Here is a 21,676-nt window from a genome sequence, read left to right on the forward strand (position 1 = left end):
CTGCACACACACATGCACACACACCTGTACACACACACATGCACGCACACCTGCACACACACCTGCACACACCCCTGCACACACCTGCACACACACATGCACATACACCACACACACCATCATACATAGAAAAAAAACAAGATTGGTCAGAAATTTCAGAATAGGAGGAGGAGGCAGATTTTTTTTCAACTTCTAGAATGTGGTTAGCAATTAGCTGGCCCTAATGTCCCTCCTCAGTGGGTCACCCTAAGGCCTATGGAGCCTGGAGGTTTGGGTGTGGAGAAAGATGGTCCAGAGAGAATTCCCATCACCCACCTCCCTGACCCTGGATCCACTACAGACCCTGAAGGTAATCTTCAGGGGGTGCTGGGATCATATAAATCACCCCCTACTCAGGGACAGAACCACAGCCCTGGTTTCCCATGGCTCTGTTGCTACACCACTGCAGACCACACCGGGTCTGGGACCATGTAGTATAATTTGTTGTGCTCTTGAGTCTGGATAGTTTGTCTCCATCACTTCAAGTTTCTGCATCACAAACACTGTCCTCTGCTTTGGAAAGAGGTATGGTTCTCAAGCAGACTCCTGGTGTGCGCGCGTGCATGTGTGCGTGCGTGCATGTGTGTGTGTGTGTTTGTGTGTGTGCGTGTTTGTGTGTGTGCGTGTGTGTCCCCAGACACTGAGCTTCAGGGATGCACCTGTCGCCTATCTCTGTTCCTTTGCCCGGTGTTGAGATTACAGGCCCACGCCGCTTCGTCTGGTTTTTATATGAATGTTGGGGATCTGGACTCAGACCCTCACTCTTGTATGCAGACATTTTACCCATGGAGCCACTGCACCAGCCCCAGGTTCCTGTTAAACCTCAGTACTGTTTCTCTCTAAAGGTGAGACCCAGAATCACCAAAAAAGCAGAAAAACAACACACAACATCTTGACACTATGTTCTTTCAAAAAAGTATTTACTGAGCATTTTCTCTGTCGGGTACAGTACAAAGCCCCAGGGCTGTGACTGGGATAGAGTGGCCTTCTTACTGAGCTCTCAGCCTGATTACAAAAGACACGTGGTTGGCACCCTAGGGTGCTCAGGCATCTGTGGCCCGAAAGAAGAAAGGAGTGAAGATTCTGGGAATGTCAGCTGAGGGAAACCATCAGTATGTTCCAGAACCTACTGCACAGCAGAGCTTTGTAGTAGGGTTTGGAAGGGATTTGAACCCCACTATCTGCACACTATATGTGTGTGTCCAAAGGAAGGTCACGCAAGCTGTGCCCAGTCCCTAGGTCTGAAAACGAGTGTCAGATTTACCTCAGACTGCTGCTGGGATCATGCAGAATGTCCTTCTATTTATCAGTATTCAACAGGCTCAGTGATGTCATGATGGAGTTTTGCCATAAGGGGAAAAGCCATGGCTTCCCAGGTGAGCAGCCCAGCATCTCTGTGTGCCCAGGTTCACGCAGCTACAATCTTGATACCCACTTTAACCTATGGTGCACAGCCCTCATCTCACCCACAGCAACCTTGGTGAGCTGCTGATGCCAATGGCCATGAGAGCCTTCTAAATGCCACTTTGAGCATTCAGAGACTGAGCACATGCTGCCAATGAGACCACAGTGCTTGCCTGAAACTCCTGACCCTCTCCACAGAAGCTGCATATGAAGCGTGACCTCTCAAGCAACCTGTCTGTCATATGGTCCTGGAAACAAAGTCTACAGCTACCTGCCATCCTCACCCTTTGGCCGCCACTGGATTATTTTGGCTGAGGTAGAATCAAATCCTTGACAGTGAGGATGGGCCCTCTGCTCCTGCCCTCATGCTGGTTCAAAAGAGATGCCGATCCTTCCCGGGGACACCAGCCATCAGGTCCTTTCATGATTCTGAATGCTTCAGTGCTGTTCATGAGTTGCCTTTGGGCTAGGGGTGGTGAGCACAGCTCCATTCAGAGGGTTTCCTGGAGAAGAGATGGGGATACTGATGGGGTGAAAGGGGCAGAAGTCAAGGCCTTTGCAACTCCAAGGCAGAATGGCAGAGGTGGGAAGGAGAGTGGGCATTTTCCCACGCAAGGCCTCAGAGAACAAGCTGAAAGAAGTCGTTGCTTGCACAGAATGACCCACGACAGAACTTGCTGGTACTGACTAGGTAGGGTCTGGCCAGCCCCAACAAAACTGTGCACATGCGCCATGCTGGCTGGTTCCAGCCTGTTGCCAAGACAGGGATGGTCCTTGTTATTCCCAAAGAGAAGCATTGTGACGTTGGAGTGTGCTGTGGACTTCTGTCCAATGTAAAGAGTAGGTTTGGATGAGGCTACTGGGTCCTTGTGAAGTCAATCCCATGGGGTTCTCAGTCTCTTGAGCTATTAGCCCTCCTCCTTTTCATATGCCTCAAACAGATAGATTGGCTGCCCAGTCTTCATTTACAACATGAACTGATTTTCTGGCCATCAGTCTGACTGTTCTGTGGCTTGAAGGGCAGCAAACTTCCAGCCTTCCAACTTCCGGCCCTGGGATCAGATAAGGATTCCTTCATCTCATTTCCCCTTCCCCTCCCCCTCCCCCACGTGCCTGAGCCCCACTATCTCTACCCCAAATACAATCCTCACGTCAGGACAATAAGGACGAAGACTCTGGTCCTTGGTTCTTCTGAATGAGGTCGTACAGATGCAGCTTCTGCAGAAACACGAGCCTGTCCTGTGGGTGCGCCTGAGCCACGGCTGGCTTGCAAGCCCCCACTTTCAGTTATCCACAAAGAAGTCTGTATCAGGCCAGAAGGCCATGGCAGCATTTTGTAGCATGTGTCAAGAAGCGACTTGCCACTATTTGCTGTCCAAAGAAAGCCCCAGAATTTCCGGGAGACAGCCGCAGAGGCTTTACTGGACAGCAGGGGCCCAGAATGGTTCAGGATCCCACTGAACCCCTATGAGGTACCTGCTCTGGAGCCCTGGGACTGAGTTGTTGGGGCTGGCTGTCTACAGAGGCACAGGCCTGGGTTCCTAGCCTGGAGGGTTCCAACTTGAGCTGACTCAGGTCCAGGAAAAGGTCATGACATCTCTGGTCTTGTGGGCTGGATGTGGAAGAGAAGCCACAGACAGCTGCTCCATCAGGATGGCCGCTTGTGGGTTTCTTCTGCACAGTGTTGGGACCCCAAGTCTGAGGATTCCAGAAGAGCCCACAACTCCTATCCTTTCTGGGAGAATGGCTGTCTGGATAAATTTGCAAGGCTGCCACATGGGCCACGCAACCTACAAGCATGGGCCCTGGGTCAAGAGCACTTCTCCCATGCCCTGGTCTTACGGGGTCTTGAGCACACCTCAGGTTCCCGGGTGTCCCAAGTTCCTTCTGAGAGCTAGCACGGATGACAGGGTTTGGAGCTTTGCTTTTCCCAGAAACGCCTGTTGTCATGGCAGCTACAGAGGATGATTGGCCTTCAGAAAGGTCTTGTGTTCCTTCCTCTGGAGAGTCATCCTTAGATGGGACAGTAATAGATTTTGCAGGCTCCCTTTGGACCTCACGCTCTCTTACAAGCAAGTCTTTGGTTCCTGGGTGTGCCCAGGGTGCCTGTCTGCTGGGTGCCAAGGATGTCACGGCCTTGCCCGTATCTAAGGCCTGGCTTTCCCTGCCTTCTAGGCTCTCTGTTGGTGCCCTGAGGACTCCATGGGGGTCAGGTGGGGCAACAGGCTCCCTAAGGACAAGAGCAGGAGCAGTGGCAGGGGCAGGGGCAGGAGCAGGGGCAGGGGTGGGTGGGGTCCGGCGCAGCCAATTGACAATGCCCATGGTGATGGCAAGTTCTGTGTCACAGAGCTTCAGCAGACATTCCTTGCCCTTCCAGGTACTCTGCAAGAATCCCTGACTGAGTAAGTCAGGGCCCGGCGCTGGGGCCAGGTTCTCCTCGGCTCCCACGTGGAAGCTACACATTGACAGTGGAGTCCCCAGGGCAGGTCCCGAAAGACTCTCAGACACACACAGGTCATCATCTAGGATGGGGCCAGCAGGGGCCTCGCTGGGGTCATAGAAGAGTTCATAGAGGGCATCCCCACTGTAGCTGTCCCTGGGGAAAGTGGCCGCAGGTGTCCCTGGGCTGGCAGCTTCCTTTTTCTCCTCCTCTAGGCCAGGTGAGAAGGAGTCATAGTAGCCTTCGTCACTTGTGGACACAGATTCTGGCTGTTCACTTTTGGGGGTACCTGTGTCTATGGAGCTGGCTTTGGAGCCACTGGGGGGACCCCTGCAAGGCAACAAGGGCAGTTCAGCTAACCCACAGGTATCTAACCTGGGCGGGTCTGCGTCTGTCCCCTGGGGACTCACCAGCCATGGGCTCAGCAGGGCACGCTGCTGCTGCTTCACGGAGCGATTTACATTATCCCAGAACTTGGTGAAGTCTGATGCTTCGTTCTGGGCAGGGGATGCCAGCTGTTCCATGCTATCCTGCGAGGGACCCCGGGGAGTCTTGCTATCCAGAGCCTGGGGTGAGTGGGCTGGGCTCTCCGGACCTTCTTTCATCTCCACAGACGGCACAGAGCTTCCGTCTGCAAAGATCTCCCCACAACCTGTCAGCGAATCGAAGCTTTTGAGTGAGGCCACGTCCTCACACAGGGCGCTGCAGAGGTCAAAGGGTGTGTCTGGCAGAAATTCACTGTCAGACAGATCCTGGCATAGGCTGTCCAGCCCCAGCCCCTCACCCACGGAGAGGAACAATTTGCCTTGCTCTGCCCCAACACCCAGTGGGACCTCAGAGGATGACAGGCTCTTCCCATTGGATGATAGTGAGGCCAAGTTCTCAGTCTTGCTTCTGCGGATGTGAAATAGGTTTCGAAAGCACTTCTTGGGCCTCTTCAGGGAAATCCTTTTCCTTGGGATGCTCTTAGCCACAGCCGGCACGAAGGGCATCTGGGGCACAAAGTGGCGGTAGTCAATCATACGCTGACCCCCAGGGGTCTCTGGGAAGCTCATGCTCCCCACCATCTGTCCTGTGGCGGTGGCTGCCTTCGCGGCCCCTGGTACACTGTCGTGAGTCTTGCTCTTGCGCACCAACTTGAAGGTGGTTCCGCAGACGGTCGTGGGACCCCCTTCAGGATCAGATGGTATCTCTTTGTCGGGGAACTGGCCATACCCTTGAATGCAGGGAGAAGTCTGGGAGCTCTTCTCACTGTGGGATCTCGGTTGCCCTCCCAGTGGGAGTGACCAAGGGCCTGTGTCCTCCTTGGCTGGTACAGAGGCTGCTGGGTCTTTGAGTTTCTCATGGGAAATCTGCACGCTAGATTTGATGAAGGTCTTTCCCCTCCTCAGCTCCATGTTGCCAGTGTTCTTGCCACTGTGGAGGAAGGTAGCGGGGAGTTAGTATTGGGGATGATGGCCCCAATTGAGCTCTGCATTTTTCTCTGCTCCCCTCCCTGCTTCTCCCCTCCCCTTCAACCTTCTCCCCAGGTCCCCATGCTCCTAGTTTACACAGGAGATCCAAAACCTGTCTTAAGGGAGAAGAATCTGGTGGTTTAGAACATGCTGCCCTTATGGTAAATGTGCAGAGGACCCCAGCAAGAAATGGCAAAGTCAAAGCATGGCTGGGGAGCCTTCTGAGCTTCTTCCCTAATCCCAGCAGAAACTTTCTCTGCCTGTCCCATCTCCTTTCATTGGCAGTAGCCTGAAGGTCGGCCTCTGTCAGTCTGTCGTGATACCAAAGCCGAATCCCTTCCCCCTCTGGGATTGCTCTGGGATCATCCCTTGCATTAGTTCGCCCCAGTCCCAGCCTGTGAGGGGGGCTGCAGCAGGTTCAAGGTCTGCGGATATTCAGCCCTGGAAACTGCTCCCAAAGATGCATGCTGGTTGCCTCCAGATGGCTGCATGACAGCCATCAGCTGACAGTCAAGGCTGGCCAGAGTCCCTGAAGTGCTCCTGCAGGCAGCTCCGAGTGGGCAGAGGGCCTGCCTCCACTTGGTTGCCAAAGCCAGCATCCCAGGGATGCACGGGCGAGCTGACTGAGCTCTTGCCACCTGCTCACACCTGTGGGTAGCACTTCCTCCCCTGCAGGTGACATCTGGGACTTTTGGCTGGGGAACAAGATGAAAAGTAGTCTTCAGGGGCAAAAGAGCCACACAGCCTAGGCTTGGCTTCCTCCTACTTGGCTCCTCTAGGCACAGAACACCAGCTCTTGGTCCAGTGCCTCAGGCACCATGTTGGCTGTTCAGCCTACTAGGAGATGGATGGGCCCAGTGACTCAGGCACCATGTTGGCTGTTCAGCCTACTGGGAGATGGCATGGCACCATGCCTCAGGTACCATGGTGGCTATTCAGCTTGCAGGGAGATGGCAAGTACCCAAGCCTCTCCTACCCAGAACCTGCAGATTTCTGCTCCAAACATCCCACCCCAGACATTCCTTTATGGGTCTCTTGGAGTCCGGCACACATGGCAGAGTGATTGTTACACAGGGCCTGGCACTTACGCATTGGCAACATCCTCCTAACCAAGCAGAAAACTTGACCAATAAGCCGGTACGGGACAAATTACTGCAGACATCACTTTACAGAGTATAAATTCAGGGGCTGGGGAAACGGCCTAGAGCTTAAGAGCACTTGCTGCTCCCTAGGAGGTGTGGTTCCCAGCATCCACACTAGAGCGTTCACAGTTGCCTATCACTCCTAGCTCTGGGTCAGGGTCGGCAGGATATGACCTCCTCTTCTGGCCTCTTCCGGTGTCTGCGGTCACATGCACGTGCTCATACATACACACATTAAAAACAAAAGAAATCTTTTTTTTTTTAATTCAGCTTCAGAAAAGCCAATTAATTGACCCGTTGGTGCTAAGGCTGGGACTTGAACCTGTGAACCAATGGTTCAAGATCTCTACCTCCCTCTACTTCGTCCCTCATCACTCAGTAGCCCAGGCTGGCCTTGAATTTGTCATGCTTCTGCCTCAGCCTCTGGAGTGCTGGGATTACAGGTTATACACTACCACATCCCACTAAAACTATCTTTTGTGAGAAACCTTAAAATGGAGAATAAATGTATTCTCATGAGGAATTTTGGAAAATAAGACGAAGGTGAAAGCTGCAGGCTGCAAGGGCAACTCGTCCAAATTTAGAAAGATTCTAATTGAAAGCAGTGTAATCTTAATGGAGATATTTGTAATGAGCTATCAGCTCACTCATGCCGCTCAGTGTTTGGGGGGCCTATTTGAGTTACTGTGCCCTGGAAAATAGCTCCATGCAGCCACCATCAAGACTGCTTCACTGTTTGTAAAACTTCACACCTAGAAGAATTAAACCATTTGGACAGAGATCTCTTTCAGTCAAACTACCGCTTTCCAGCTCTCAGAGCAACCAACTGAGATCAGATCAGGAAAAGGGGGACAGTTCGTTCCATTCTGAACTTACAGCGTGGTCCCTCCACTATGATAACACAAAGACTGGACTCCAAGGCTGCTCTGAATGTTTTGCACTCTACATACAGTAAGAACAACTGGTAAAGTTGGTAACAGTGCACCGGAGGCATCAGTACTGGGGTGTGACCTTTTGCTTCGGTCACTTCTCCCATTAAAATGTTTAATCCAGCCTGTCTCTTTGGAAACGTGGGTGGAAGGCGAGCTGCCTGGTGGGAGGTGGGCTGGGCAGTCGCCTTCCACCACAGCTTTCATAGCAGAGTGGGGTTTATTCAGACAGCCAGATGCTATGGCAGCACTGCCTGGGGGCGAAGGCTAAATGTACGTAGGTTCTCAGTCGGAAAATGCACACTTGGTTTTTGTAACCCTGTGGCTAACAGCCTGTCAATAGGAATTCATGACATGTCCTTCTTCCATGCCTGCCATCTCTCTGTCTCTCTTCCCAAGGGTCTTCTCCTTCGTGATCTGCAGAGCTCAGCCACCACTGATCTTTTTATTCTAGTGCTTGGCATTGCTCTAGAACAAGGTTTGAAGTTTGCTAAAGCCCAGCACTTCAACTGTAGCAGACAGATGTATGCAGTATTGCACACTGTGTGTGTGTGTGTGAGTGTGTGTGTGTGTGTGTGTGTGTGTGTGTGTGTGTGAGTGTGTGTGTTTGGCTTGGGGAGTGATATTTTGTGGGCATGGGGATCTGAGGTCAACTTCCGGTACCACTCCTCAGGAACCGCCCTCTTTGCTTCTGAAACAGTCTCCCACTGGGACCCAGAGCCTGCCAAGCAAACAAGGCTGACCCTTGACAGTGAGCCCCAAGGTCCATCTGTCTCCCTAAGTGCTGGAATTTGAAGGGCATGCCGCCATGACTGACGTTTTATATGATTCTTGGGGATTGAACTCGGGTCTCCGCACTTGCATGGAAATTTGAACAGAAGTTGTATCACTCATTTGAGCGAGTGCTCCAAAGCACCATGATGTGTGTGCAGAGGTCAGAGGGCAATCTGCAGTATCTGTTCTCTCCTTCCACTGTCTGGGTCACAGGAATCCAACTCAGGACACCAGGCTCGGTGGCAAGTGCTTATAGCCACTGACTTATCCTGGAGGCCCCCATAGCAAGTTCTTTCCTGATCGAGTTTTCTCCCCAGTCTCCAGGAACAGTCTTTAAGGCTCAGAGCTTCAACTCACATGATACTGCTTATTTAAATGAAGCGTTTTAAATATTTGAAACACCTTGACCATACGTTTCATTTGATGAAATATCACACATTTCCGTTTCCTAATTAAGATGCCAGTCAGACATTTTAATTCTACAAATGCAATTTATCCTGATAATTTTCTAAGACAGGCCCCAACCGCACTAAAGCTAAGATGAGCCTTCAAACTCCATGAGATCAGAAACCATGCAGTGTGTTTATTTAATCAGTTCTGCTCCAGGGATGTGCTGTTTAAATAAAACCTAAAAAACAGCAGAAGGCATTCAGTCAAAAAAAAAAAAAAAATACAGGTTGCATATCCCAGCCAGTGAACACACCCTGCAAAAGGCCCCAAGGACAAGGGAAAGAGACATTTAAATGTCTAAAAGTGGATGCAGTGATCAGGACAGCAAGCAATGGGACCAAGCCAAGAGACTAGTTAGGAGACCATATCTGACCTGGGTCCCGGGAAGGAGCTACAGGTGAAAATGGAAAACCAGGAGTGGAGGCCAAAGGGAGGATAGATTGGAAACCAACTGTCCCAGAGGCCAGCAGAAAGGCGGCCACAGAGATGCTAATGTCTGCTGCTGGTGTTCAGCACACCAGGACAAGAATTTACTACAAAATGAACATTCCATGAAGTGACCCCTCTAGATCTAATTTTAGATCAGCTATCTAGGATTTTCTTATCCCCTTGGAAGATAATCCTGTGCCTTTCTTTCCGTGTGTGTGTATGTGTTGTGAAAATATTATAGAGCAAAATTAAAAACAAACCCTCCAGCAGACTACATGGCCAGTACTTTTGGTATTTGAAATGCCTCTCCCGTGTCTGTCCCCGCCCCCACCCTATATCCCCCCCCCCCCCAAGTCACAGCAGGCAGTGAACTACGAAGAGGTGTTTAAGAAAGAGCAGGCCTAGGTGAGGTACCTTGCCCAGTGACTTCACTGGGTTTGGGACTGGGTAGTGGAGGCTAGGGGGCAGTAGTTTGTTTCCGTGGCAGTATGCCTTGTTGCTGGCCTGGTGAAGGCCTAAGTGAGATGAAAAAGCTCTAATGTTCTGGGATGGGGGTGGGGTGGGTAATAAAGCAGAAATAGAATCTGCGGTGAGAGCCACCCACTCCCACACTAGGGAGACAATGGGCCCTTTGGGTGGAGATCCTGGCTCACCTCCTCTGAGGGAGCCCCTGCCAAGTGGACAGATGAACCACTATCATCTTACTCCTTCCCCAGACCCCTCGTCCGTGGTGACAGGGTTTTCCCGATTACCTAAACCAGTCACCACGCTCAGCCCCCAGGCCCCGCGAATCCTCGCTGAGCGCCGCAGAGTGGAGGGAGTGCCCATCGTGGCCCCTTCTCTCAGCCGTCCATCGCAGAAAGCGCTCAAACATTCCCCGGTCCCCCCAGTTCCCAATGAGGACGGGCGAGGCTGGGACCTACGCAGTCTCTTGGGGCCCCGGCCACTTACCGCTGAGGCTGGGGAGTGTCGCAGGGCGCGGCCGCGCCCGAACCAGGCAGCGAGTGCGCGCCCGAGCCTAGCGTCAGCACCACGGCCAGCTCCAGGCTCCGCGCCGCCGTGGGGGGCGGGCCTCCGGGCACCCGCGCGCAGCAGCAGCCCCGCTTCTCCGCGTTCCGGAGGGCGGGGACGGGAGGACGCCGCCGACTCGCGGAGGAGTGCTAGGGGACTCAGCCGCCACTGCGCCGCCGCCACCCAGAACGACTCGGCTTGCTGGCTTTGTTCTTGTTCTCTCTAGCTCTCTCCCTCTGCCCACTCAGTCGCTCCCCTAATGCTGTGGGTTTTGCATCCCTAAAGCCCTGTTGACCCAAGCCTGGGGGTCCCACATCCCAAGAGACTACAGGTGTGGGTGCCCCGCCCCCCTGCATCCCGGAGGTCCAGGGCGGGTTGACTCCCGCTGTCTCCAAAAGGCAACGTCACAGGCAGCCTCTCCAGCATTCTTACTCAAGATTCAGGATTCTGAGGCTTGGAAGAAGGGGCAAACCAGTGCCGGGAGGCAAAGTGGGCTATTGCAGAATCTTCCTTATGTACCCTTCTTGGAGCTGATTACATTACATTATGACCAAGAATGAAAGGCGTTTCCCTTCCACGCACTTACTTTGTGGTTTGCAGGTGCTGTCCCCTGCTGCAGCCTTGATGACAAACAATCGATGTGGGGAGCCCCTTCCGCAGAGCTAAGGACAAGGGCAGGCTGGGCCCAGTGTCCAGGGCTAGGAGATAAAGGGTGGAGCAAACTCCACTATGGTTTAGGTCATCTTGTCGCCCTCCCCAGTGGAGTCAGGAGTGGGGAGCGCACGGCTAGTGTTTGTGAAAGGCTGATGTTAACAGGGTGCTAGCCGCAGTGAGCACAGACAGAAAGAGCAATCGCAGAAGAATCAGTTAGGTTTGGGCTGCTGAGGACCAGGGAATAAGAGGAGCTGGTGATTGACAAGGGCCACGCCTTTCCTTGAGCCAGCAGGCTCCCTCTCTGCCCTACAGATGAAAAGCCCCAGCCTTGGTCTGCAGTGCTTTGGTAAGTCGCAACCAGTTGAAACTTCTCTATAATCAGTCAACAGGGTCTAGAGGCACTCCCTGACAAGATTTGACAGCCAGGACGACCCCCCACTTCTAGATGAGTTGCACGGTTGAATCTTCTTTCTACCTAGTGCCTAACTTAGCTACACACACCTCCCTTAAGTGTGCGGTGTACACTTATCTTCGTGTGGATGGACGGGTGCACATGTCGGTGAGTTGCATATGCCTGCCCGTGGAGGTCAAAGGCTAAGTGTCTTCCTCAAGGACTCTGCGTTGTTACTGTTTTGGAACATGGTCTCTCACTGAACCCTGGACAAGAGTTCATGCATTAATCAATGAGCCCCACAGATCACCCCCATTGCCCACTGCCACCACGCCCCCAGCCATGGGGTTACAGACCTACGTGTGGCACCTGGCTTTGCCGTGGGTGCTGGAGATTCTAGCTCAGATCCTCATACTTGCGTGGCAGGCACTTAAATGGCTGAGCTGTCCCCCAAACCTTCTATATCTGCACTGTGACTGTTACCATGTTCTCTCTTTTCTTTTCCGGCCCTGGTTACCTGGTTACTTGACTGTCCTGAGGGCCAGTTTTCTGGCCATTCTCCTTTCAGATTCCCCATGATGGGAGTCCAAAAGAGCCAGAAGTCTATGGCACGAGTGGGGTCCGCTGCATTAGTGGAGTTACAGGGTCCAGATCTGCAGCCATGAGGAACCCCACATCTAAGGGGTTTGAGGGGAAAAGGAGAGAACTCCATACTGTTGTGGAAGGCTGGCAGAGTTGGAACTGTCTGTCAGAAGCAAGCTTCAGGAGTCCCTGTCTGGGGAGGAGGAACCATGACACTAGGAATGGGCAAGAAGAGAAGTGTTCTAGTCCTTGGAAGAGACCCACACAGAAGGATGACCTCTCCAACTCTAAATAAACTAGGATTAGAGACACTAACAGATGGAGTGACTTATTGCTACAAGTGGTTCCTTTCTTATTTTATTACAGTTTATACTTTTCTACAGTATTTTAAACAATAAACAATTTTTTATTTTTTTGGTGTGTATGCACCTTCATGTGTGTGCAGGTACAATGAACATGATTAGTGTTCATTGTAGAGGCCAGAGGTCAATGTGGGTATCATTTCTCAGATACCAGTCAGCTTAATTTTGAGCAAGGAAGTCTCACTGAAACCTAGGACTAGCAGATTCGGTTAGGTCATCTGGGCAATGAGCTTCAGGGATCCATCTGTCTCCAATTCACCAGCATTAGGACATTAGTATTACAAGACATCTCATCCAGCATAGGCTCATGCACCATGCACGTGCATATGCGTGTGTGCACGCACACACACGCACACATGTATGCATGTACTTCCACACACCTTGCTTTTTACTTCAGAGCTGGGAATTGAACTCAGGTCCTCATGTTTGACTGGTAAACACTTTACTCACTAAGCACTGAGCTGTCTCCCCAGTCTTCATAAATTTTACCTGGTTCTTTAACCACAAAAACTAAATAAGTAAATGTTTAAACAAAAGTAAAGAAAATAAATGTTTATATTGAAATTAGTTTATATGAAAGAGAAGACATGCACAATTACAGGAAAAAAGTCTGTCTTCATTTTCTTTAATGCCTTGATAAAATTTTGAATTTTCATTGACAGCCCGCCTCTACCTTGGGCACGAAAGCATCTTATAGTAAAGGCAAACTAGGTCCATTCCTGTTTATGATTAAACCTCTGTTTCTCAAGAATTGGACTATGCCCCACCTGTAACCTCAACTACAAATACTTCTATACTGCCTGTTCTGGGAAACAGCAACCATGGCTTTGTTTCAAAATGCTGTGTAGAACCATCTTGTAATCCTGCCTCTGTTTCAAAAGGTTTTATGTCTACTTTGTTATGACTACCGGTTGTTATGACAACCTTGCTATGCCTTCCTTACAGCCACGTCTTTGTGTCAGGAGGGACTAACTTCTGCTCCTGTAACTCACCTATTTTGCCCACATGTGCCCCATTTGGAAACCCCCTACCCCTGAGCTATAAAAACTTTGTCTTCCTTACATTAACACTCACCTCTCTAACCCTGCCTTAGGGGGAGGCAGCCCTTGTACGTGAATAAAAATGCATACTTTAATCAATTTGACCATAATTATTTGGATAAGTGGTCTTACTCCTCACATCTTCGGGTTTAACATAAATATGTGTGTATTTATTCTTAGGTAACATGCTTCGATGTCATTGAAATGTCTTTACTTAATCTGCACTAAAATATTATAAATAAATTGACATTACACACTGAAATATTTCAGTGTGTATTTAAAATAGTATTTGTATATGAACAATGTCCTTAATGGCATCTGCTATCAAAATCCACACCGCAAAATGGGAATCAGATTAATTAGTAATTAGAGAAATATAAATAAATTAGCAATAGCAGATTGGCACAGTGGACTAACTTTTGTGAGTGTAATAATGCTGTTTTTGAAATCTATACATATAGAGACATAAACATGGGAAAATACTAACAATTGGAATTTCAACTAATGGTTGGCACTTTGTTTTCAATGTTTTCTGTTTTCTCGGGTTCATTATTAAACAGAATATCAATGGCTTTCCACAGTTTTCACAGACTTCAATTCCATAGGCACATGGGCTACACATTATATGGTGAGGATCCTTCTCTGTCTCTTTTTTAAACATTTTTTTTAATTTATGCTTTGAGAATTCCACATCATGCACACCAATCCTACTTTTTTCCCAGTCCTTCCATATCTTCCCTCCACTCTTGTAGCCTCCCCCAAGAAAGAAAATAAAAGAAAACAAAAACATTTTGCTCCTTTCTTTCCCACCTCTCCATCATATATTCTTTTTTATTTAAATAACATTTTTTATTTTACATACCAACAAGTTTCCCCTCCCTCCTCTCCTCCCCTTCTCTCCCCTTCCTCGTCTGCTCCCTCCCCATCCACTCCTTCTCCATCTCCATTCAGAAAGGGACAGGCTTCCCATGGCCTTGCACAAAGCTGAATCTCCCCTTAAGGAGAAGCAGGCCAAGTAATTCAGCATGGGGAACAGGTTACCAAAGGCCTGCTAAACACCATGGAGAGGTCCTGCTCTCACTGTTAGAAGCCTTACTAAGAGCTTCATAATTGTCACACACGTGCAGAGGGCCTAGGTCTGTCCCATGCAGGCTCCCTGACTGTTGGTCCAGCATCCACAAGCTTGGGTCAGCTGTCTCTGTGGGTTCCCCCACCATGGCCTCCCTAGCTGGTACAATTTCCTCCTCCCTTCCACAAGACTCGGCACAGTGCTTGTCTGTGGATCTCTGCCTCTGTCTCCATCAGTTACTAGATAGAGTATCTCTGATGGCAGTTAGAGAAGTCACCAATCTGCTTACAAAGTAGATGGACCCATCGCGTATTCTTTTGTCAGAGTGGCCTTGGGAGCTGCAGTGTGTCACACACACAATATACACTGTCGCTCAAACAGCTTTGCTTGCAAATGCTCCTTGCAGTGAGTTGTTGGTGTGGTTCCAGACCTCTGGCTTCTGGACACTATCAATCCCGAACCTTCATCAAAACTTCTTAGCTATCCTGCTGTTTCCCCAAGTCATGGAGCTCCTGCAGCTGTTCCATAGAACCACAGGACAAGTCTCTTTGTATGCTCCAGCAGGTCATAGATAGGGTAGATGTTGGAGTGGACCAACTCAAAGCCCTGGATGTGGGCCTGGGTGGTAGTCCAGGCTTCCACTGGAACCATTTCCAGGCAAGGGTCAAGGCCAGTTTTCCTGTATCCACATCACTGGGACCAGTTCTCCTGAGCGCATGGTAAGGGATGGGTCTGGCTGTCCCATTGGGGTGGTCAGCCAGGTGGCAGCAGTTCTCCCATGGCTGTCAACCGCTGGGGCTCTCCTGTGTTCACACCATTGGGGCCAATTCTTCTGGGAGAGGGAGAAGCTCTCCTGCTGAGGTCACTGGTGAGGGACTAGACCAGTTCTCCTGCGCCCAGGCCACTGGGGCTAGCGCTTCCATGACTCCCATTGATAACACAGGGCATGAACACCATCTCAGACCCTAGCTGTGGCCGTACCACAGACCCAGACAAGGGTCTGGACATCAGCATGACCTCGGTTGACAACCTTGGCCCCCCATATCGGCTTGTTCCTCACTACCATGGTAGCGTGGTCTCTCAGCGGCTATTGGCTGGAGGAGCGGAAGGACCTCCTGCAACACCATGGCATCTTCAATTCTGTCTCACCCCACTTCACCTTCTCTCCCATATCACACACCTGCTCTGCTGTGGGACAATGGTTTGTACCCTGTCAATTATATTTTGATTAAATGCTGATTGGCCAGTAGCTAGGCAGGAAGTATAGGTGGGACAACCAGACAGGAAGTAGAGGCAGGTCAAGGAGAACAGGAGAATTCTGGGAAGAGGAGTCTGCAGTACTGTCCCAGCCACAGAAGGAGCAAGATGTGACTGCCCCACTGAGTAAGGGACCGAGCCATGTAGCTAACATAGACAAGAATAATGAGCTAATATAGGTTATAAGAGTTAATAAGAAGGCTGAGCTACTAGGCCAATCAGTTTATAACTAATGTAGACCTCTGTGTGATTTCTTTGTGACTGAATGACTGCAGGACAGGGCAGGACAAGAAACCTCAGACAACATATTTTTATCAAAGCCAATCTCTAACAACAGAGCAGGCAAAAGATTCACACAGGAGACTCTGCAGGTCTTGGCTGACATAAGTGTTCCAGAGAGCTGCCACGTTCTTAGGATGGAGGGTTTCTGTGATACTAGCCTCTTTCTTAGCCTCTTCCTGGGGCAGAGGGTCCCAGTATGGAGGACTGCGCATGTACTATAAAGTAACACTAGGGGGTACCACTTGCTACTGCTGCTATCTTTTCCACCTACTGTGACCACTCACTGCTACTAAATTCTGAGAAAACAGAAAACCCCTGAGACCAGCATTGAAAACCTTGCCTTCTTCTCTTCTAACCAGGTTGAGCACTAGAACCTTTAGCCAGGCGATTGGTACCAACGGGAAACATTGATCTATTGCCAGCTAGTCACAAGCATAGCCAAAGCAACATGGTGGTCGTGGGGACCTAGACGCCAACCTGTGGATCCGATGCTACCACCAGTTATAGTAGGAGAACAGGACTAAGTTAGAGGATGCCCCGCTGGTGTGTGAGGACAACCTGGTGTGTGCTCGAACATAGTGTAACAATACAGTAGAGAATGTCTAAAGCTTGTTCTTTTCTCTCCAGGCTGCAAACAGAACAACTGTTCCAGCTGAGGGGATGCACTGTTGCCAAGGAGACACAGACAGTGACAGGAATCAATACGATGGGAACAACCTCACTGCAGCTTCAAGGATGTTGAACTGCATGAGAGAGCATTCTGAACATAAGGAAACGCAGCTACCGGGACCCACGTGCAGTTTTCCCTGCTTACCTCTTACGTAAGCCGTTTCCTATCCAGTTTTACTGCCATGCAAGATTCCAGCTGGGAGCATGCCCTCACCAGAGTCTGAACTGACTTGTGTGCATTTTCTACGGGGTGGAAACTTCTCTGCTACTATTTCGCTTTTGTTTACGTTTTGTATAAATATGGCTTTGAGGTCAGAGACATGTGCCTTTTGCCTTTGTAGACTTGTGTGTGTCTACCAGCAGCCTGTGCCCTGGGCTGCCTAAGTGGATGAGGGGGATACTATTTACTGGATATTCACAGAGTCTTCACTTGCTATGGCTTCCGGAGTAAAGGAACAGGAACACCATGACCACGGCAACTATTATAAAGTAAAACATTTAGTTGGGGTGGCTGGCTTACAGGTCAGAGGTTCAGTCCATTATCATCATGGTGGGACATGGTGGCATGCAGACAGACATGGTGCTGGGGAAGAGTTGAGAGTCCTGCATCTTGCAGGCAACATGAAATGGTCTGAGAGTCATACTGAGAAGAGCTTGAGCAAAAGAGACCTCAAAGCCCACCCTCAAAGTGACACACTTCCTCCAATAAGGCCACACCCACTCCAACAAAACTACGCCTCATAATAGTGCCCCTCCCTATGAACTGATGGGGGCCAATGGCATTCAAACTACCACAGCCATGTGCTTTATCCATATCATCTCATCCTGAGGAACCCCAATGAAGATGAGGAAATTACAGTACACTTGTGGCTAATTATGTTTCTCTAGGCCACCCAGCAAATAAATGGCATAGCAGGAATGTGTCTCACTCCAGAGCTTATCTTGGTTTTCTCTTCATTGCACTGTGTTCCCGCTACTGTCTCTAGAAGACTCTGGAATCATTAATAATAATAATAATAATCTAGGACAATATATTAATAATATCTTCACTCCCATCACCATCTCAGGGAACATGTCTTCATCACTATTACACTCTGTCAAAATCATCATTGTCATCCCCATCTTCTGCTCCATCACCAACATCCTCTTCCTCCTCACCGCATCAGGACCAGGAAGACTATTACCAGTGCCATCCCTGTGACTGTAGTTAACACCGCCACCACAAACACCATCCGCATCACACTGTCAGTTTGTTGCTTCCTTTTTTTCCCTTTTTTTCTTCAATCTTAAGCAAATCCTGACAAAACTAAAAATTTCTCCATTTACTTCAATGGTGTAAACATCATATTAAAGACAGGATTCTTTGGAAACACCTGAAGGTTTAACATGTCAATCCCAAGAGCACAGCAGCAAAGACCTCACAGGATGCTGACACCCATTCCCAGGACGGAGGGAATCCTTGGGGTGGAGGTCTGTGTTCCTCCCAGATACCATACCCGTGGTCACTCCTGGTGTCAGAGGGTTGAGGTACATGATCCAGGAAGGTTGTCGCCAATTTCCTTTTTCCAAGTTCAGAAGGTCCTTCCAACAGAATGAAAAAAAGCAGAACAGTTAAACTTTCATCCTCTCCCAGTGTTGCAGCCCAGATGTGGGAAGACATCTACAAATAAGAGTTGTGGGACTGGGTGGTGCACAGCTTTAATCCCAGCACTTGGGAGGCAGAGGCAAGTGACGCTCTGAGTTTGAGGCCTGCCTGGTCTACAGAGGGAAACCCTGCCTCAAAAAACAAAAAAGGAAAAAAAAAGAGGAAAATGGCTCAGGAAAAGCATGCATCCTTCATGAATCCCTTCAGGGCACTGTATTTCCGATGTGTGGAAAAAGAAAAGAAAAGCAACCTAGTAGGTTCACACAAAGAATTTCTCCACCCACAGAGCCGCCAAAGCACCCCACACAGCTCAACAGTCCCAGGCTCCAGCTCTTAAAGGTGCTGCATTCATTTGCTTTAGCAATAAACTCCTTGCCTAATGATGTGCCGACTAAGGTTTTTGGTCTCTTTCCAAAGTAAGGTATCACTAAGTCCAGCAGACCGATGGCAGCCTCCGTGACATACCTCCCGTGTCTGTGTAGAGGTACTGAAGAAAGGGGCCGTGCATGGGGTAAGGATGCCAGGCTATTTCTGTCACTTCCTTCACAGATTCCTTCCAATAGGAGAAAGTGCTCACACCTGACTTCAAAGAAGTTTTATAGATAGGAACATATTTACCATCTACTCAAAAACTTCAGACATGACTTTATTTCCCATCTACTCAAAACTTGCAACTCAGCAGTTTCTGGACTATCAAAGTCTTTCCTTGGTCCCTCTGTAACTGTCTTCATGCTCTTCAGACAGGGGGCAGAACAGGCAAAGACCTCATCCATTGCAGGAGAAGCAGGTGAAGCGGGAAGAAGCCTGGACTGACTCTGGCATTGGCCACACGTGGGCACGTGCGCGCCCTGGGCTTGGGCAGCAGGTGTGTGGATGGAGTGGCATGCTGACAACCCTTTCTTTCCCACCAAGATACGTGCTGGGCTTAGCAGGTTATTTTTATTGCCAGTTCCCAGCCGCCTGTATGTGTTAGCTCCCCAGGCAGAGAGCAAGCTATAATTAGAGTCAGCGCTAGGATATGGCATAGCTATAAATAATATGGTCCACACGCGTTCGCTGTAGAGTTGCTGCTCTCACTGGGGTCAGCCAGTTGCCATAATTTCTCTAGCCTGTCTGCCCATTTCCACTGTAGCCATAAATGAGGTATGACCACAGGCAATGCCAGCCGCTCTCTTAGTATGTCGCAGGTCTGTAACTTCCCAAGGAAGATCCTGGTCCCACCTGGTCACAGCTGATATAGCTCCAAGCAAGCACCTCTCCATCAGCTGCTAGAGCCATCCTACAATGTGAGACATGAGCTAATTCAGTAAACTGCTTGATCAGGAGATTGGTACCAACGTGGATGGGAGCAAATGCCTTAGTTGAGGGTACCATTCCCCAGCTAGCTGTGACCAATATGACCACTTCATTTTCAGAGCGTGGGAGAAATGGGGGCCACTTCCATAACTAAGCTTTTTGATCTTGTTTTCACATAAGGTTTCTTGGGCACCAGTGTATTCTGGTTACTTCCAATTCCCAGAGATTTACTACAGTAGTAACTTTGATCACCTAATTGGCTGCTAATGGTTGCTGAAATTTTCAGTGAGATGCAAGGGTGACTCCTGGGTATTCAGACAGGACTACAGCTGATAAGGTAAACCTTGGGGGATGAGAGAGGTCAGGATATCTTCTCTGAAACAAAAGGGAATAGTCATGTTTGCAAGATTCCCAGAGAATATTCAGGAAAGGAGTACGACCCTAGCCTAGGTTATATTGTGCAGGCTGCAAGCCTGACTTAGTCCTATTTTAACATTCAATTTGAAAATGTCTCTGTATTTAAAAAGTATTGCCCGTATTGTCAACATTTATAGACAATGCTAATTGTGATCATATTCTTGATTTTCTACTGACCAGAGGCTTCACCCCAACACAAGAACAAGGGACCTATCTCCCTCCCTATGTCTCCATAAACCCCCCATTTTATAACCTGTCTCATACCCACATGGTACATGCCAGGCCAGAACAACAGGACCAAGTGACCGCTGACTGAGATCCCTTAAACTGTGAGCCAGAATGGACCTTTGCTTTATTAAGTTGATTAAGTATTTTGTCCCAGTGACAGAAGGCTGAGAACCATATGGAATGTCTTCAATGCACGAGACCTGGTACCCGATTCTCACCCCCTCCCTGCCCACCTTCTCGGTTCTCCATGCTCCAGTTGTCTCTGTCCCTTTCCATTCCTTACCTGGTGGATGACCCTTGTTGCCTTGGGGCTTTTCTCTCTCTTTAATCCCTCTGCTCAGTTACATCGTGGCTCAAGTAACTGTTCTTCTGAAATGTTCTTTGACCCTCAAGACTCAGGCCCCCTTATCCAGAGTAATAGATTGCCCTTCGCTCCTTTTATAATATTTAAAAAGAAAGTCCCCCAAAGGCCCATGAGTCACATTGGCTCTGGCAGGCAGGAGGGAGGGAAGACCTGACTTCAGAGCAACAAGACCTAACGCCATGTCTGCCCACTCTCACTCCTTTATAACACAGTCCTTACACCCTGTTAGAGATCTTAAAAGTGGTCTGAGATGGGGTTTTTGTTGGCATATCTCCCTATGTGATGGGAGCAGTATTGATCTTGCTTTTCGTGAAGCTGCAGATGAGAAGGATGGTACTAGGTTAATCATGTATAACAATGACTGTTTGCTTATATGTCCCTTCCGCCTAGCTTGAACCCAGCCTTCATGGTTTATAGATTCAAAATTTTCAGTGCCCTCCTAAAATAATTCTCGTACTATTCACTACAATCTGGGTTCTCAAATCCTGTTTTTAAACAAACAGCAAGCTATCCTAAATCTTTCAAAAGGAACTTCATTTTGGAGTGCTTCTATTTGGATTCAAACTCCTAGAGTCAAAAACAATAGAACATTTATTTATTTATTTATTTATTTTTGTTTTTCAAGACAGGGTTTCTCTGTAGCTTTGGTGCCCGTCCCGGAACTAGCTCTTGTAGACCACGCTGGCCTCAAACTCCCAGAGATCCGCCTGCCTCTGCCTCCCAAGTGCTGGGATTAAAGGCGTGCGCCACCACTGCCCGGCTTTAGAACATTTTTATATTAAGGGAAAAAAGGAAAATATTAATGGGAACCAACCAGTTGGGTTAATATGCTATTACTGATATAGAAGATGTTAATTGGGGGGGGGGGGTGTAAAAATAACTGTTAAACAATTCCTTTTGTAATGTGAATGTCCATGTTCTTCCTCTGATGCTAATAGTAAAATAATGAGCTAGATGAGGTTATCACAAACAGGAGTTACAAAAAGTTAGAGTTGAGACTGGGTGATGATGAAGTCAGTAAAGAACTTACTTTCCTTGCAAATGTGAAGACCTGGGTTCAACCCCCAGAGACTAGGAAAGAAGAGAGGTGGGGCTTGGTGGCCCTACCTTTATTATTCCAGCAACCATAGAGGCGGTGGCAGGTGGGTGCCTGGGGTTCACTGGTCAGCCTTCTCAGCAAGTTAACAGGCCAGTGATAGACAGAGTCTCAATGAATAAGGTAGGTGAGGAGCAACAGCATAGGTTGTCCTTTGGTGTCCACTAACGTCTGCCCAGTATGGGCTTGCAATTGGGGCACATAGACAATTTGGATGCTAAAAACCAAACTTGCCTAGGCTCAGAACTAGCC

General features: G+C 49.2%; 1 protein-coding gene and 1 pseudogene across 1 annotated transcript; both read right to left on the minus strand.

Annotated features, from left to right (window-relative positions):
* Positions 1 to 949: 949 nt before the first annotated feature.
* Positions 950 to 10,132, minus strand: Amer3 (APC membrane recruitment protein 3). The gene is made up of 2 exons (XM_041655091.1): positions 10,013 to 10,132; positions 950 to 5,299 (listed from the first exon to the last, which is right to left on the minus strand). The coding sequence occupies exon 2, from the start codon at positions 5,278 to 5,280 to the stop codon at positions 2,890 to 2,892; it is 2,391 nt and encodes a 796-aa protein (XP_041511025.1). The 5' UTR covers positions 5,281 to 5,299; positions 10,013 to 10,132; the 3' UTR covers positions 950 to 2,889.
* Positions 10,133 to 14,671: 4,539 nt separating this feature from the next.
* On the minus strand, positions 14,672 to 20,213 carry LOC121450698 (annotated as a pseudogene).
* Between the last annotated feature and the right edge of the window lie 1,463 nt (positions 20,214 to 21,676).

Source organism: Microtus oregoni, unplaced genomic scaffold, assembly GCF_018167655.1.
Source record: "Microtus oregoni isolate MIOR12 unplaced genomic scaffold, Mior012 000007F_ref0000211, whole genome shotgun sequence".
NCBI classification, from domain to species: Eukaryota; Metazoa; Chordata; class Mammalia; order Rodentia; family Cricetidae; genus Microtus; species Microtus oregoni.

Bases quoted from the DNA above. Each gene is read 5' to 3' on its own strand.
- Amer3 (XM_041655091.1), bottom strand. From the start codon at position 5,280: ATGGAGCTGAGGAGGGGAAAGACCTTCATCAAATCTAGCGTGCAGATT.